At 44.0% G+C, this 18862-nt stretch overlaps 2 protein-coding genes across 2 annotated transcripts; one reads left to right on the top strand and one right to left on the bottom strand.

Moving 5' to 3' along the window:
- The first annotated feature begins 7529 nt into the window (after positions 1-7529).
- Positions 7530-10520, top strand: LOC124654883 (nudix hydrolase 23, chloroplastic-like). Its single transcript, XM_047193859.1, has 7 exons — positions 7530-7727; positions 8164-8298; positions 8575-8651; positions 9733-9868; positions 9961-10101; positions 10199-10257; positions 10442-10520. Exons 1-7 carry the CDS (start codon positions 7545-7547, stop codon positions 10500-10502), a joined length of 792 nt encoding a protein of 263 aa, XP_047049815.1. The 5' UTR covers positions 7530-7544; the 3' UTR covers positions 10503-10520.
- Positions 10521-11535: 1015 nt separating this feature from the next.
- Positions 11536-16836, bottom strand: LOC124652443 (UTP--glucose-1-phosphate uridylyltransferase-like). Its single transcript, XM_047191457.1, has 21 exons — positions 16735-16836; positions 16588-16635; positions 16388-16479; positions 16201-16291; positions 14891-14951; positions 14725-14802; positions 14587-14637; positions 14425-14498; positions 14160-14232; positions 13577-13634; positions 13433-13479; positions 13299-13364; positions 13099-13131; positions 12952-13004; positions 12803-12878; positions 12675-12731; positions 12500-12583; positions 12321-12419; positions 12080-12184; positions 11847-11918; positions 11536-11758 (listed from the first exon to the last, which is right to left on the bottom strand). The coding sequence occupies exons 1-21, from the start codon at positions 16815-16817 to the stop codon at positions 11732-11734; spliced, it is 1428 nt and encodes a 475-aa protein (XP_047047413.1). The 5' UTR covers positions 16818-16836; the 3' UTR covers positions 11536-11731.
- Between the last annotated feature and the right edge of the window lie 2026 nt (positions 16837-18862).

Below are 18862 nucleotides of genomic sequence, written 5' to 3'. Positions count from 1 at the left end.
TTTCAAAGTAGTTGTAATAGTTGCTACATGGAGGACAATCATGAAGACGGCGCCATTGACCTTGGTGTTTCGCCGACGATGATGGAGATCATGCCCGAAGATGATGGAGATCATGTCCGTGCTTTGGAGATGAAGATCAAAGGCGCAAAGACAAAAAGGCCATATCATATCACATATGAACTGCATGTGATGTTAATCCTTTTATGCATCTTATTTTGCTTAGATCGCGACGGTAGCATTATAAGATGATCCCTCACTAAAATCTCAAGATAATAAAGTGTTCATCCTTAGTAGCACCGTTATCAAGTCTTATCGTTTCGAAGCATCTCGTGATGATCGGGTGTGATAGATTCGATAAGTACTTACAACGGGTGCAAGACGCTTTTGCACATGCGGATACTAAGGTGGCCTTGACGAGCCTAGCATGTACGGACATGGTCTCGGAACACGTGATACCGAAAGGTAGAGCATGAATCATATGATTGATATGATGAACACTTTGAGTGTTCGCCATTGAAATTACACCTTTTCTCGTGATGATCGATTTGAGGTGCGATGGATTTGGTTCGTGTGATCACTAAGACAATGCGAGGGATATTGTTTTGAGTGGGAGTTCACCTAGATTTTTAATTATGTTGAATTAAAATTTGAACTCAATTTGTCATAAACTTAGTCTAAACTATTGCAAATATATGTTGTAGAGATGGCGTCCTCAATCAATTTTAACCAGCTTCCTAGAGAAAGAAAAGCTTAAGAGCAACGGTAGCAACTTCACCTGATCGGTTCCGTCATGTGAGGATCTTCCTCTCGGCGGAAATCCGCAATATGTGCTTGATGCACCGCTAGGTGACCCTCCTGCGAGAAACCGAAACCGATGAAGTAAAAGCTGTTTACGAGACTCGGAAAACTCGGTACTCTCAAATTCGAGTGTGCCATCCTGTGCGATCCGGAATCCGATCTTCAAAAACGTTTTGAGCACCACGATCCTCATGAGTTGATGAATGAGCCGAAAGCTATTTTGAGACTCATGCGGCCGTGGAATGCTATGAAGCATCGAAACATTTCTTCAGTCGTATGATGGAAGAAGGCAGCTCCATTAGTGAGCACATGCTCGCCATGACCGGGCATGCGAAGAAACTCGGTGACTTGGGAATAGTGATTCCTAACGGATCGGGGATTAATCGTGTCCTTCAATCATCGCCACCAAGTTATAAGAACTTTGTGATGAACTACAATATGCGGAACATGAACAAGGAGTTACCTCGAACTTTTTGGCATGCTAAAAGCTGCCGAGATTGAGATCAAGAAAGAGCACCAAGTGTTGATGGTCAACAAGACCACCAGCTTCAAGAAACAGGGCAAGTCTAAGGGAAAATTCAAGAAGGGTGGCAAGAAAGCTGCCACGCCTCCTATGAAACCTAAGAACGGCCCTAAGCCCGATGCTCGAGTGCTATTACCGCAAGGAGAAGGGACACTCGGAAGCGTAATTGCTCCAAGTATTTGGCAGATCCGAAGAGCGGCCTTGTCAAGAAGAAGAAAGAAGGTATATCCGATATACATGTTATAGATGTTTATCTCACTAGTTCTCGTTCTAGTACTCGGGTATTTGATACTCGGTTCGGTTGCTCATATTTGTAACTCGAAACAGGAACTAAAGAATAAACGACAACTCGCTGAAAGATGAAGTGACGATGCGCGTTGGAAACGGATCCAAGGTCAATGTGATCGCAATCGGCACACTTCCTCTACATCTACCTTCGGGATTAGTTTTAAGCCTAAATAATTGTTATTATGTACTCGCGTTGAGCATGAACATTATATCTCGGATCTTGTTTAATGCAAGACGGTTATTCATTCAAGTCTGAGAATAATGGTTGTTCTATTTTTATGAATAATATCTTTTATGGTCGAGCACCACAAAAGAATGGCTTATTTCTGTTAGATCTCGATAGTAGTGATACGCATATACATAACATTGATGCTAAGCGAATTAAACTTAATGATAATTCTACTTATATGTGGCAATCGTCGTCTTGGTCATATTGGAGTGAAACGCATGAAGAAACTCCATATCGATGGATTACTTGAATCACTTGACTTTGAGTCACTTGATAGATGCGAAGCATGTCTAATGGGAAAAATGACTAAGACTCCATTTTCTGGTATGATGGAGCGAGCTACTGACTATTGGAAATCATACATACCGATGTGTGCGGACCAATGAGTGTAGCATCGCGCGGTGGTTATCGTTATGTTCTAACCTTCACAGATGATCTGAGTAGATATGGGTATATCTATTTCATGAAACATAAATCCGAAACTTTTGAGAAGTTTAAGGAATTCCAAAGTGAAGTAGAAAATCAACGTAACAAGAAGATTAAATTTCTACGATCCGATCGCGGAGGTGAATATCTAAGTTATGAGTTTGGCATGCATTTAAAGAAATGCGGAATACTTTCACAATTGACACCGCCGGGAACACCACAACGAAATGGTGTGTCCGAACGTCGTAATCGAACTCTCTTAGATATGGTTCGTTCTATGATGTCTCTTACCGATTTGCCGTTATCATTTTGGAGTTATGCATTAGAGACAGCCGCATTCACTTTAAATAGAGCACCATCAAAATCCGTAGAAACGACACCGTATGAATTATGGTTTAATAAGAAACCTAAGCTGTCGTTCCTTAAAGTTTGGGGTTGCGAAGCCTATGTAAAAAAGTTACAACCGGATAAGCTAGAACCCAAAGCGGAGAAATGCGTCTTCATAGGATACCCTAAGGAAACTATAGGGTACACTTTCTATCACAGATCCGAAGGCAAAATCTTTGTTGCTAAGAACGGAACCTTTCTTGAGAAAGAATTTCTCACTAAAGAAGTGACTGGAAGAAAAGTAGAACTCGATGAGATTAATGAATCTATACTCGTTGATCGAGTAGCGCAGATCGGAAGATGTACACTGTACCGCCTACACCGGCAACGAGAGGAAGCTAATGATAATGATCATGAAACTTCGAACGAGGAAACTATCGAACCTCGCAGATCGACAAGGGAACGTGCCACTCCTGATTGGTATGATCCTTGTCTAAATGTCATGATTGTGGATAACAATGATGAGGACCCCGCGACGTATGAAGAAGCGATGATGAGCCCGGATTCCAACAAATGGCAAGAAGCCATGAAATCCGAAATGGGATCCATGTATGATAACAAAGTATGGACTTTGGTAGACCTACCTGATAGCCGAAAGGTCAGTCGAGAATAAATGGATCTTCAAGAGAAAAACAGATGCCGATGGTAATATTACTGTCTATAAAGCTCGACTTGTCGCAAAGGGTTTCCGACAAATTCAAGGATTTGACTACGATGAGACTTTCTCACCCGTAGCGAAGCTAAAATCTGTGAGGATTTTGTTAGCAATAGCTGCATTTTTCGATTATGAGATTTGGCAGATGGATGTCAAAACGGCGTTCCTTAATGGAGACATTGAGGAAGAGTTGTATATGGTACAACCCAAAGGTTTTGTTGATCCTAAAAATGCCGACAAAGTATGCAAACTTCAGCGTTCAATCTATGGACTCGAAGCAAGCATCGAGAAGTTGGAACCGACGCTTTGATAAGGTGATCAAAGACTTCGGGTTTATACAAGTGTCATGGAGAGGCCTGTATTTACAAGAAAGTGAGTGGGAGCTCCGTAGCATTCCTGATATTATATGTAGATGACATATTATTGATCGGGAATGATATAGAACTATTAAGCAAGTGTAAAAGGTTATTTGAATAACAGTTTTTCAATGAAAGACCTTGGTGAAGCATCATATATATTAGGCATCAAGATTTATAGAGATAGATCAAGACGCCTAATAGGGCTATCACAGAGTACATACTCGGACAAGATTCTAAAGAAGTTTAGAATGGACGAAAGTAAGAAAGGGTTTTTACCTATGTTACTGTGCAAGGTCTTGAGTAAGACTCAAGGACCGGCTACGGCAGAAGAAAGAGAAAGGATGAATCAAATCCCCTATGCTTCGGCAGATAGGCTCTATTATGTATGCCATGCTATGTACAAGACCGGATATAGCGCATGCTGTTAGTTTGACTAGCAGATATCAAAGTGATCCAGGAATGGAACACTGGACAGCGGTCAAGAATATCCCGAAGTACTTGAAAAGAACTAAGGATATGTTTCTTTGTTATGGAGGTGACCAAGAGCTCGTTGTAACAAGTTACACCGATGCAAGTTGGAACACTGATCCTGATGACTCTAAGTCACAATCTGGGTACGTGTTTATATTGAATGGTGCTGCAGTAAGCCGGGCAAGCTCGAGCAGTGCACGGTGGCGAAGTCTTCAACAGAATCGAGTACATAGCGGCTTCGAGGCTTCATCGAAGCGGTATGGATGAAGAGGTTCATTGTAGAGCTCGGTGTGGTTCCTAGTGCATTGGACCCTTTAATCATTTACATCGTGATAACATGGGTGCCATCGCCAATGCACAAGAGCCAAGGTCACACAAGAGGCTGAAGCATATCAAGCTGCGTTACCACTCGATTCGCGAGTACATCGAAGATGGAGAAGTAAAGATTTGCAAAGTACACACTGATCCGAATGTAGCAGATCCGTTGACTAAAGCTCTCCCTAGGGCAAAGCATGACCAACACCGAATGCCATGGGTGTTAGGTATATTACAATGTAATCTAGATTATTGACTCTAGTGCAAGTGGGAGACTCGAAGGAGATATGCCCTAGAGGCAATAATAAAAGTAGTTATTATTTATATCTCTATGTTTATGATAAATGTTTATATATCATGCTAGAATTGTATTAACCGAAACATTAGTACATGTGTGATATGTAGACAAACAAGAAGTCCCTAGTATGCCTCTTAAACTAGCTTGTTGATTAATGGATGATTAGTTTCATAATCATGAACATTGGATGTTATTAATAACAAGGTTATATCATTGTATGAATGATGTAATGGACACACCCAATTAAGCGTAGCATAAGATCTCGTCATTTAGTTATTTGCTATAAGCTTTCGATACATAGTTACCTAGTCCTTATGACCATGAGATCATATAAATCACTTATACCGGAAAGGTACTTTGATTACACCAAACACCACCGCGTAAATGGGTGGCTATAAAGGTGGGATTAAGTATCCGGAAAGTATGAGTTGAGGCATATGGATCAACAGTGGGATTTGTCCATCCCGATGACGGATAGATATACTCTGGGCCCTCTCGGTGGAATGTCGTCTAATGTCTTGCAAGCATATGAATAAGTTCATAAGAGACCACATACCACGGTACGAGTAAAGAGTACTTGTCGGAGACGAGGTTGAACAAGGTATAGAGTGATACCGAAGATCAAACCTCGGACAAGTAAAATATCGCGAGACAAAGGGAATTGGTAATGTATGTGAATGGTTCATTCGATCACTAAAGTCATCGTTGAATATGTGGGAGCCATTATGGATCTCCGGATCCCGCTATTGGTTATTGGTCGGAGTGAGTACTCAACCATGTCCGCATAGTTCTCGAACCGTAGGGTGACACACTTAAAGTTGGATGTTGAAATGGTAGTACTTGAATTATGGAATGGAGTTCGAATATTTGTTCGGAGTCCCGGATGAGATCCCGGACATCACGAGGAGTTCCGGAATGGTCCGGAGAATAAGATTCATATATAGGATGTCATTTTATGTGAAATAAAATATCGCGGAAGGTTCTATGGAAGGTTCTAGAAGGTTCTAGAAAAGTCCGGAAGAAACCACCAAGGAAGGTGGAGTCCACAAGGGACTCCACCTCCATGGCCGGCCAGCCCTAGATGGGGTGGAGTCCCAAGTGGACTCCACCATAGGGGCCGGCCACCCCCCACATGGGAGGTGGGAATCCCACCTTTGGGTGGGAGTCCTAGTTGGGCTAGGATTGCCCCTCCTATGGAAGGTTTTGGTTTCGGGTCTTATTCGAAGACTTGGACACCAACACTTGGGTTCCACCTATATAATGAGGGGCATAGGGAGGGGCCGGCCACACCAAAGCCACCACCTTGGCCGCACCCCTTGGAGGCCGGCCACCCCCTCTCCCCAAACCCTAGCCGCCCCACTCCTCCTTCTTCCCCGCACGCTTAAGCGAAGCTCCGCCGGGATCCTCCACCGCCACCGACACCACGCCGTCGTGCTGTCGGATTCAAGAGGAGCTACTACTTCCGCTGCCCGCTGGAACGGGGAGGTGGACGTCGTCTTCATCAACAACCGAACGTGTGACCGAGTACGGAGGTGCTGCCCGTTCGTGGCGCCGGAACCGATCGTGATCAAGATCTTCTACGCGCTTTTGCAAGCGGCAAGTGAACGTCTACCGCAGCAACAAGAGCCTCATCTTGTAGGCTTTGGAATCTCTTCAAGGGTGAGACTCGATACCCCTCGTTGCTACCGTCTTCTAGATTGCATCTTGGCTTGGATTGCGTGTTCGCGGTAGGAAAATTTTTGTTTTCTATGCAACGTTATCCTACACTCTTAGCATAGGGTGAACCATGTGCCAGATAAGGGATAAGAGCATCTCCTTTGCTGTATCAGAAAAAGTGACTAGTTTAGCGTGTGAGATCTAAATTGTGCTCCAACAGCTGGTGCTGTAAAGTGGCGCGGGCTGCAAAAACGTTATCATGTGCGCTATATCTACCGCGCCGGAAAGAGCGCGCGGTACAAATCGCGCGCAGAAACAAGTACCCAGTTTTACAGCTCCAAACTTTAGAGCTTCTGTTGGAGGAGAATATATTCTCACGCACGAAACACAGATAGAGCGCGCCGCAAAGTAGTTTTACATCGCCAAAATTTGGCGCGTCTGTTGGAGATGCTCTAAGGGCGTGTGTCATCAAACCCTCGCGAAGGTAGGGTTTCTTTAAAGTTTTCCGTCTAAGAGTAAGTTACTCAACTTATCTTTATATCTAAAAGAGAGTGAGTCGAGAAAGGTATATATCTATACTTCTTCTAAAACAAAACCCCACTAAGTGTAATTAATATTTATCTATCTCAACATGCAAGCTATCCACATCACCTATTCGCTTAGCCAATCATTTATCCACCTCATCCCACTAATAGTTCTTACTTATTATATATCTCCACATGCAATATATTCATATTATCTATTTTTAACAATTAAACTAGCAATGCCATCTTTTGTTTTCAGCTCGATTGATAATATCGCACCCTCCTGTTACATCATTATATAGTTAAGTCATGTGCAACTTGAACATCGAAATAGTTTGACAATAAAAAGAACTCTTGATAAATAAAAAAAATGGAAAATAATCCATGGAGATAAAACGTGCCACGGCATCGTGAGTTGTTTATCCACCTCACCGGCCCCATCGACCACCCACCGAGCCCAGCCACAGCGACACGGAGCGCCCGCCGACCAGGCCGACGTGTTCCGCGGCCGACCTCACCGCGCGCCCACCCGTTCCGCCCGCCTCCACCTCCAGGTCGCCGTCCTCCCTCCTCCGCTCGCCACGCCACCAACCTCGCCCTACTAAACCGCGCGCCATGCTCCTCCTCAGATCCCACCACCTGCTCCTCCCCCACGCCGCCTGCCTCCTCCTCCGCCGCGCCGCCGCCGCTCCCCTGCCCCGCGCCGCCGCCGCCGCCCGCCTGCGCCCGCTCCGGATGTCGACCTCCAATTCCAGCGCCAGCGCCAGCTCCCCCGCCGCCCCGTCGCCGCCCCCCGCGGTGAGTCCGCGTCTTCCTCCTCCCCAGTTCCTCCGTTTCGGTAGGCAGGCAGGAGATAAGGCGCGGTGCCCGGGCGTTGACCCCAACCCAGGGGCCTCGCCAGATTACAAGGGCTGCCTGACCTACCATCTCCGCGCCCTCTGCTTAGCGAACCCACGGTGCTCTGATTTCATAGTACACTTACCAACCATGTGCGTGCGCAGTTAGCATTGGAACCAGCCAAATTACAGCGCCTCACTCAAACCACAGTGCTCCGGTTTCCTTTTGCGTGTTCAATCATCCACTGTTCGACTGTTCGTTTGTTCGTAATATAAATAAATGTGATGCTGGATGCTAGCTTTGATTTCCCGAGAAGGCCATCACAGCCATCACTCTAGCGATATTGCTCCATGTTACTGAATGCACCGCTAACAGCCGCCGACCGTTCCCTATGCAGGGGGTGCCCAAGTCGAGGATCCCCTTCTGCCCAGCGTGCGGGAGCCCGACGAAACTGGCCGTGCCGGATGGGGACGAGAAGATGAGGGCCGTGTGCTCGTCCTGCGGAAGAGTTCACTACGAGAACCCCAAAATGGTATGGACCGAATACCAAGACATCATTGTCTGTCAATCTTCAGAGTTCAGATATTTGCGCATATGCATCTTGGATTTAGGACCTAGACACCGTAATACTTTGCTTGATTCAGATGCCAACTGCTTCCAGTTTTCCGGTATATAGGCCTGCTATTTTTTTCGTATCTTTGCCATGGCATCTTTCGACTGCAATAGTGCATGTAGCAAATAGTAACTGGTATAGGTGTGTTAGCTTTTGCTGTTTTGTTTTTGTCATTAATCCACGTCGTCTTTGTAGGTTGTTGGGTGCCTCGTGGAGCATGAGAACAAGGTCCTACTTTGCAGAAGAAAGATCGAGCCAGCTTATGGCCTTTGGTAAGCTGCTTCTGAGTTTTGGCCGTTCCGTTACTGTCTATAATCAGGGTTTCTGGTGCTGTCTCTACCATACTTGTACTCTGTTTACCTAAGGGGCATTTTTTTTTTCAATTTAAGATTGAAGAAGGGACTCCGTGAAGGAATACCAAGACTTCCTAATTATCATACATTATCATACATCTTATTTTACCTACATACACTAAAGTAAGGACTACTTATTCGAGGGATAATCAGATTAAATAGGCCGATCATAAATTAATTTATGATTTGTGTTGTGGATAAAGTCTCTTCATTCTTTCATAGAATGATAGAAAGCAGGGCTGTAGGCTTTAGGTCAAAAATAAACATGGGTAAGGTAGGTATAGTATCCAATAAATATTTATCTATCCATAATTTTATGGTATATTTGGGCGTCCTTTGCTTATAAAAATAAAAAAAGAGTAACAAACAAAAGGAATCAAAAATATTCCTATTTCCGCTTCTTCTATTCAGGACATCATTCCTGTACTATTTTTTAATGAAAAAAAAAAGGCTATGCTATGTATCGTATTTATACTTAATGCTCTCTAATTCTATCGGAATTCCTATAAGAATTTGTTAGGGGTAAATTCCTTGAACTGATTGATCCATAGCCTTAGGGGAGAGTCCCTTTTTGACTCTGTACCCTTGATTCCACTATGATTATTGATCAATAGTAGAATAATTCCTTCATAGAAATAGGAGACATAATTTAGATGGATATAGTAAGTCTCGCTTGGGCTGCTTTAATGGTAGTCTTTACATTCTCTCTTTCACTAGTAGTATGGGGGAAGTGTCGAAACCAATTCTGCATCCACAGTGAAGCGTCTGTGTTTGCTTATATTATTGGTAGTGTAAAACTATAGAATTCATTGTTATGATTTTGATGCTTGTATTGTGGTTCTTACTTTGTTCTTAAGCTCACGAATGCTCTCTTTTTTTCTGATGCAATGTTCACTAGTACCATATTTTCAATTCCTTTCTGCCACGTTCTTGCAAATGACTAGCAAAGATCACGTGATTTGGTGCTGCTTAATCATTCTAATCAAGGTTGCATCAACAGGACTCTTCCTGCTGGTTATTTGGAGGTTGGAGAGTCTGCAGCACAAGGAGCCTCCAGGGAAACACTGGAAGAAGCTTGTGCAGATGTGGAGATAGTCTCCCCTTTTGCTCAGCTGGATATTCCGCTGATTGGCCAAGTGAGTGAAAAGTAGCCTAGTCAAAGTGTTCATGTTTGTCTCCATACACTACTAAGTTGTTTCTTCTTGCGTATTGTGATGCCATGCAGTAGAGTTACATTATTTTCCGAGCAAGAATGAAGACCCCAAATTTCTCACCTGGAGTCGAGTCGCTAGAATGTGCACTTTTTGCTCTAGATGATATACCCTTTGATTCTCTAGCATTTTCTTCAATCATCGTCACCCTGAGAATGGTAAAACCCTCCTTCCCATTCAATCATCATGCGAGCAAGCTCTAGTTTGTAGCCCTTTGACCTCATAAGCTTCTGACATGTACATGAACTGTTGCAGTATATTGAAGATGTCAAGTCTGGAAACATCAAATTCCATTACTGCACTATAAACAAGAGGTACCCCTCACTTTGTTCGACCCTATGGTCATTATCATGATGGATAGCCATGTACCCTTGAACTACAAGTTCACTGGAGCTGAAAACCTTTGCTGGTTTCCTGCTTGCTCTTTGCATAGTCCATGTCTCAGTGACATCCTATGTTCAGTAATGGAATCTTAACTTGGGCTACTCCCATATGCAGGATCGGAGCCGGAGCTTCAGATCTCCGCAGTTTCGATATCGACAACCATTTAGCAGTGTGAGCTTGTGCAAGTTTCAAGTTTCTGCCACACAGCAGCCGTAGGACATGGGCGCAGCAATCACATTTGTTGTCGGTTCAACTGGTCATTCATCGACTCATGGGGACTCATGGGTGGGGCCTTGCTTGTGGCATCTTGGCCACAGATTGTGCTAGATTGTTAAGCCGCTCCCAGAATTGTAAATGATTCTGTTTCTTGAAGTCCATTTGTATGTCTTGAGCAGTTTAGAAGATGATTGGATTTTGAGTTCAAAATGTCTTTTTTCAAAGGATGTCTTGAGCAGCTTACCAAAGGATTTATATCATGTTGATGGTGCTGCAAACTAAAATCTTACGTTCCAGTGTTAAGGGTTGTGATGCCAGCAGCAGTTTGAAACTAAATTTTGTAATTGTTCTTCCAACTGTTGTTGCAACTAATTTGAATACACAAGTGGTGGATTGCAATTTGCAACTGAATTGTGTTGTTGTTTTGTCCCACTGTTGTTGCAACTAATTCACTTGCAAACATGGTGGATTGCGACTAACTTAGCTGGAGAAGTTGTGCTGCAGCTTGATGCACGCTCGTGTTCTGTTGCTGTCAATTTGTTCTAGAGAAAATTATTGTGCCCATAGCTTCTCTACTGGTGATTTTAAGATATGGTAGGCAGTGAATAACTAGCAGTCAAGTACTCTTCCAACAAGGTTAAAAATTGTAAGAGGTCTATTGGCTCCCATCATTTTGGGCTGGAATCTATTTGCGATTCCAAGAAAATCTAGTTTGGCTGCCACGGAATCAGTTACGGAATTCAAATGATAATTCCATGGTTCTCATCCCATGCCTAACTTGAATTCCTTCCCGTGCCCTGTCATTTCTATGGATTGCCAAATGAAATGATTGTCTGCCAAATGAGCTCTCAATGAAATAGCCAGTATGGAATGCAGTGAACGTCACAACTGGCAGCAAAATACTCTCCAACAACATTAAAAACTAAGTAACATGACAGCACAATGATAAGGCAGACATGAAAATAAAACTATAGCATATCACTTGATCAAAAAGAACTTTACGTCCCTGGTACCCACCAGGAAGGACAGAAGTGCAGATGGACAGAGGGGATTACAATTATTCTGTAACAGGGCTCCCACAGGACAACCCCACAGCGGAATGCACACGAAAATTACAACTGTTGTTAACTCAGGAAGGAGAACTGGAAGGCTTCCGGGATGCATCTGGCAGTGGTGAGTGAGCGTCGCTCAAAGATCCTCCGGGCCGTTGATGTCCTGGATATAAAAGAAGAACATGTGTCACAGCATATAGGGCGGAGGAACCACAAGTTTCAGATTGATAGTTCGGGATGTGAATGTCTACCTTGTTCTCAAGCACAGCTCCGTCTGGGATCTCCAGCTTGACTCCGGACTTGGCAGTGATGGTCACGTTGCCCTGCAGATGGCATTGGTAATGAGTCAAAGTCAGGTCAGGTCAGGTCAGGGGGCACAAGCCAAGGTGTGCAGACAGATGGAACAGACATATATAACAGGTAGTTCTGCATCCCTTCGCCACTGACAGGGTAAATAGAAGGAGAACAATGACTGGAAGTTTACCTTGAGTACGACGCCAGAGCCAAACGAGACATCACCAGAGACCTTCAAGCTGTCGAGCTCAACGATGCTGGGGATTGACTTGAACCGGGCCAGGAAACTGGCGACCTACAATTTGTCAACAAAAAGACAGTCAGAACAATACTCCAGTTTCACCACACCATTTGCTCTTCTATATGCTTTGTTTCCACTAATTGACAAAAAAAAAATGCATAATGAAAATGGCAAAGGTTTTGACTATCACCTTCTTGAACTCAGGACCAAGCTCAATGGAAGGGTTTGAAGGCTTCACTCTAGCTGGGTTGCGGATGACATAGCCATCGACCAAGGTATAGAGGTCAGACTGTGGGACAAAAAATGAGATCAGCAGTTGTCTCATCATGATGCCAAACCAAAAAAACATGGAGAGAATTTCAGATCTACCTGCACAAGCAACAAATCTGATGTAGCCTTCACGGGCAGAAACCTTGAGCGGGGACCGTTGATGCCGATTGCTTTCTCAAAGAACTAGAATAAGGAAAACCATTAGTGCACAGAATTAAAGAAAAGAAACAAAGATGGAGCAGCAACATCATTTTAAGACAAGTTGTTTATATACCCGGATCGCTGCCCCAGCTGCAGTTTCTAGCTGAAGGACTTTCACGCCATCAACTTCCTGTAAGAACTAACTGCTTAGATAAATTCAAATGAATAGAATCAAACAGAAAATGCACGACAAGGATGTACCTTAGGGTTGGGAATGATCTCCATCTTAAGTGCATCAGCTTCAACAAGCCTCTTGATCGCCTTCAAGTTCACCCACCTGATACCAGAAGCCGTTAGCAACAGACGTCATTATTTATTAATTAAAGCAAGAAACAGCTTAAGTTTCTTACAGGTTGTTGGTATTGAATATCTTGAACTTCTCAATTGACTTGAATTCATTCACCTGACCAAATGCACAAAAGGGAAGTATTCATAAGTTCTTGGCCTCTTACAACTCTCATGGCTTAGAAAAGCACAACTCAATGGAGGGTTCTTACATGCTCATCAGGGACTTGGGCAATCTCCAAGAGCTGCACAAAATAATAGAGAAAAATATTTAAAGCTGCATATCATGTTTAACTTGTCCAATTTTAAAATTGCAACTTGAAAATCACAGCATAGCCATTGATTTTTATGTTACAAGCAGAAAAAGGTAATTAAGTACTGCCAGCCAAGTTTGGACAAGCAATTACTATACCTGGACCCTTCCTTCATATGAGATGAGGGTGCCACCTTTAACATCAGCCAATGTTTTCGGAGTAACCTAACATGGATGCAGAAATTAAATTATGTAATTACAAATTCAATTGCAAAAGTAGCTTCGTTACATACCTCCATGCAGTATTCATTCTGGTTGTTGATCAGGTGGTTCAATATCTCTGTGATGGTTAAGGATTCAATTCATGGCAGAATGTACAAGACACAAAAAGAGAACTAGATTGAAAATGAGCAAAACTGATCTTCATGTTAGGATACTGATGTCAACTATAGCACCCAAGTTGTCTGAGTTGGCAACAAAGACATACTCCTTGCCCTGAGAGAAAATTGGCAGATATAATAAGCACGAGAATACAACTGGAAAAAACTTCCACGGCATGGAGCTGCAAATAACTGGCTAGTTCACCCTATCTTTCCCCCTCATATGGCATCAAGGTGCTTTCCATTGGGACAATGAGATACTGGTTGTCCAATGCAATTAATTGTATCATTAATCAACGATTTCTAAGAATAAGCGCAAACTCTTATCATTCAATGATATGGATAACAGACATGATGCAGACCATTTGTTTTCCGGTAAATAAGCCGGGCGCCCTTTCACTATTAGATTCTTTAATGAAAACATTCTGTCATGCTTCTTTATTATTTCTGATGGGCAAGAATGTGCATTCATGTTATGGAGATGTGAAAAGAATCAGGGGAGCATTAGAAAAGCATTATACCACAATATCATCTAAGGGAGATCTAAACCCTGTGTCAAAACATCCTGGAAACCAATGGCTGTATAAACCAGTCATACTAAACTTTCTGCCCATATAGAAGGTTAAGCATTTGTGCTCACCTGCGACAGTAAGGTATCAAGTTTTCCACTGTTGTTCAAAGAGGGGAAAACATCACCATGGCCTGGGGGATACCTTCACAGCCAAAAACAACAGTATTAGCCTAAAAATCATTAAAAACTGAGAAAATTGAATCGATTAACTAAAAAATTAGTTCAGATTGTTATAAATAAGGCAAAGAAGGTATTTGAAATAACACAAACCAAAAAAATATTCATCGGCATTGCAAAGCTATGACAATTTTAGAATGGTTAAGTGATAACTAACCAGCCATCCTTTCCTGACTGCCCTTTGCTCGGAAGTGGCAAGAAGTCTTCAGTAACAATCCTGGGATATTGGCTCTGAGAGCACAATTTTCTGTTAGCTGACAACAGTTGTGATGTAAAATGCAACATAATTGAAGAAAGAAATAGAGTACCAACTTCATACCTGGTTGAAAGTGTGGATGTTGATGTTGGAGTTGGAGTACTTCTCAACAATCTTCAAAGGAGAAATCATTATGCAGGCATGTGAGTCCAAATATTCAGAGTTACCCTTAAATAAAAATTGATGAAAGGAGGTACCAACCTTTTGAGTATCGTCGTGCGTGTTGAAGGAGTTCATGAGAAGTAAAGGGACATCACATCCGTACTTCTTGTTCAGGGACTACAGAGAGGTGAAACTTATCAACCACAAACCACTGGACAGTACACCCAGTCATTGCATAAAAGGTATATGTAGAAACTAAGAATACCTCGATCTGAATCACAATAAGGTCAAGAAATGTAAACCCATTGCGAACTTCAATAACGGACCTGTAAGACACAATAGGCAATTTAATTACTTGCTTCAGAAGGAAATTCTAAAGCATGGAGTGGAAAATTATAATATATTTGGTATGCCCAACATTGATACGGTGTGTCAAACACATAGTGAAGTAAACCATGTACATATTCAACCACAACTCTATTTTGCATGGATCAATGTTTCATTGGAGGTGTTAGAGCAGTCCAGAAAAGAAGTGTATGGTCATGCTGTGCAAGCATGCAGCAGTTCACTAATGACAAATCGGAACATTAAAAAAGCAGAGCATTGATAGCCTCATTGTTATTGATCAGGGAACAAGTTATACTGAATCATGTCAGAATAATATAAGGCATAGTCAATACCAATTGTATGACTAATTCGATCTAAACCTATCAGAGCACATGAGTATTCAATAGCAAGTCCATGACTAATTTGAAGTACACGTATTAGAGCCACAGCATATCAAGCAAAGGAACAAACAAGTACAGAATCTTGAAAGTGACAAGCATAATACCATATCTTAGCATGTGGATCCAAAAACAACAAGTGGCGATAAAGTTTACAGAAAGTAGGTGACCATACTACCGCATAAGGCCGCAACTTATGTTTAAGTTATAGCATCACGTTTGACAGAACATTTGTAGGCGCAGAAATGTGTGCGCTAAACCACGGCACAACCAGAAAACTAACTGAACCATGTCAGAGTAATGTAATATATCAGAACAAGAATGAGCAGGCATAGTCAATACCAACTGTATGACTAATTCGATCTAGACCTACCAGAGCACGCTAGTATTCAACAGCAAGTTTATGACTAATTTGATGTACACGTATCAGAGCCACAGCGTATCAAGCGAAGGAACAAGCACGTACGGGATCTTGAAAGCGACAAGAATAATATCATATATCTTAGCATTTGGATCCAAAGACGACAAGTGGCAATAAAGTTAACAGAAAGACGGGTGCCATACTACTGCATAAGCAGCCCAGAACTGATGTCGAAGTTGTCACATCACGTTTAGCAAAACATTTGTAGGCGCCGAAAAGGCGTGCGCTAAACCACGGCACAGCCAGAAAACTAACGAACAGGGGAAATCGTAAGCAGGATCGCACGAGCAAACCAACATGGCACCTAGTAGTTCGGAGCGAAAGTGAACTGCTCTACGGTCGAAATCTAACTTCGCAACGGCGTGCAGATAAACAAGGCGATTTGGTTGATCGGGAAGGTGTGGAGAGGAGGGTGTGTGAGGTGCTCACTTGGGACCGGTGCAGCCCATGGTGGTGCCGAGGCCTCCGTTGAGCTTGAGCACGACGAGCTTGTCGAGCAGCGCCTTCATGGCGTCGAGATCTGCACCAACAAAAACGCGATCCAGCGTGAGCGTCACTCACTCACTGAACATTCGAATCGGATCCTGAACCAGCACCACCCAAACAGGCGTCTCACCTTCGGGCGCGGGCGCGAGGGTGTCGTACGGCACCACGACCTCGTCGGTGGGGGTCTGGATCTTGCTCCACTCGATCTGCTCCGCCTCGCCGCTGCGAGAACGCACGCGCCACCGTCAGAAAACCCCGCGAGGAGGCGAGGAGGAATCGTAGGAAACGAAGAGCGTAGCGGAGCGCGGAGAGGAGGAGGTTGGCATTTACCTGAGGTAGCGCGAGACGAGGCTGATGCAGCCGGCCTTCTCGTTCTCGCTGCGGGCACCGACGAAATTCAAACCCAGAGAAAGCATGAGCGTCAGTAGCTAGCACTAGATCCGGGGGATGGAGGGAAGCGGGGGATCGATCGGGCACCTGATCTCGTCGAGCTTGGCGACGGCGTCGCGGAACTTCTCGATCTTCGCGTCGGGGCCGGCGGCGACGGCTGCGGCGGCCATCGCGATCCGAGCGGGGGAAGAGGAGGAGGATGCTTCGAGAGGACGGGAGGAGATTTCAGATGACTGGAGGTGGTGAGGTGTGTGTGTGTGAAGCGCGGCTCGGTTATAAAGCGCGGCGACGGAGCGGACGGAATACGCGACGGAATGTGCTCACGGCGTGCGGCGGACGCGTGGCGGCGGAGCGGAGTGGCCTCGCCGGGTCGGACGCCGGTCTGGGTCCAGTCCGGTCCGGTCCGGCTCGCTTCTGCTGGCGGCGGTGGCGGTGGGACGCGAAGCGTGCGGGCGCCGCGAGGTTCGGCGTCGGGATCCGGGAAAAGCGTTTTTTCTTCTTTTCTTTTCTTTTAGGAAAAAAGTCTTTGCTGTGGGTGGCGAAACGTGAAACGGCAGGCGAAATGTGCTGGCACAGAGACAGTAGGCATTCTTGGAGCATAGTAAAGTTTTCATAATTAAAAAATAAAATGATGGAGCTCCATCAAAAAAAAAATTGGTGACCCTACCACTAGTATCGTGTTTCCGATCTACTACGGTAGTAGTAACAACAGCAACCAAAAAAATCAAGGAGAATATATATCTCTCTCGAATATAACCGTGTTTTTCTAACCAGCAAAGATCGACGAATCGTGAAGGTTCGATGTTAGAAAATGAAAAAAACAAAATAGATATATCCTGAATCGATCTCGCGGGCCATACTCCTCTTTTCCGCCGAACATGAGATCTGCATCGGGGGTAAGAAATGGAAAGAAAATAACAGAGATCTCGGATCTTGCGGCTCTGCGCGCGCCTCTCCCGCGTCGGCCGGCTAGTATATCTGCATCACATATCCGCAGAAAAGAAAAATAAATAAATAGAAGATCCATGTCGCAGTTGCCAAGATTGACAAGACCAGGTAACCGATCGACCCCTCTCGTTTCTCTCTCCCCCAGATCTAGCTAGGGGCTGGTTAGTTGGCCGATGCAACCGAACCGAACGCATGCACGCCAACCACGCGCCTACCCAGATCTAGGAGAAAGAGAAGCGGGGGATCGATCGCCTGATCATCTAAGCTTGTTGAGGCTTCGACCATGCGAGAGGAGATCTCCGATGAAGGCAGGAGTGTGCACATACCACCTTGCTCGCACTTATGCCTTCATCTGAAATCTCATGTCGAGAGGACGAAATGAGGCGCCGATGGGAAGAAAGGAGATGGGTGGTGCTCTCTTATAGGGCGTTGTGGTCTCAACCACGACGTGACGCTATGTTTCTCGCCTGGTTCACGGTGTTAGACACGTGGAGGTCGGGGTAGAGAGCCACCCGTGAGTCAAGCCCATGGGCCGCATTGGAAAAAGGGACATCGTGGCTACGAGGACACATGGTATACATATGCATCATCCGTGTAGACATGTTTATATATGGACACTCTCATTCATAACTAGTTGAGTGATTGGGCTCTCACTCTCTGAATTCCCCCGAAGAAAAACAAATAAGAACACATGTGCATTAAACTATGTGTTGCCAGATAAACAATGGTCATTGAGCCGAAATCTTATACCACAGCTGCTGCCGTAAATGTAAGGTGTGTAAGAATTGTTTGTGTTCATGCTTTGACTTTCCACGTTATAAATAGGAAGTGCAATCAGCTATGTGATGCAAGAGAAACAACTTGAACTCTATCATTTCTGTCTAATGACATAGTGACAGAAACATATTCGCCAAGTAAAGTAAGTTTTAAAATTGTGAAATAAAGCTATAGTTGAGTGCACCGTGTTTTCTAATTAGCTTTACCGCATTTGCATATCAAGTGGCTACATTATTAGCGGGCCCTTAGGTTAAAATGCACATGATGAAATGTTCCGCTGAATTGGAGAAGTAAATCAGATTAGTGGCAACGATGTAAATTGATTGATGTTCCAATACCGGCGCTTTTCGCAAGAATGTGATGGATTCTCCGACAACCCCTACATGTATGGTCTTTTCCATCGTGCCATGGATCCAAAACTACTCGCCCTGTCCAAAGTACATTGCATATAAATTTAGTCAAAGGTTAAGTTTACAAAGCTCTATCAAAT

Source organism: Lolium rigidum, chromosome 5 (assembly GCF_022539505.1).
Source record: "Lolium rigidum isolate FL_2022 chromosome 5, APGP_CSIRO_Lrig_0.1, whole genome shotgun sequence".
Classification (NCBI taxonomy): domain Eukaryota; kingdom Viridiplantae; phylum Streptophyta; class Magnoliopsida; order Poales; family Poaceae; genus Lolium; species Lolium rigidum.
The sequence above is the reverse complement of the archived record's forward strand: the minus strand, read 5'-3'. Positions and strand labels throughout refer to the sequence as shown.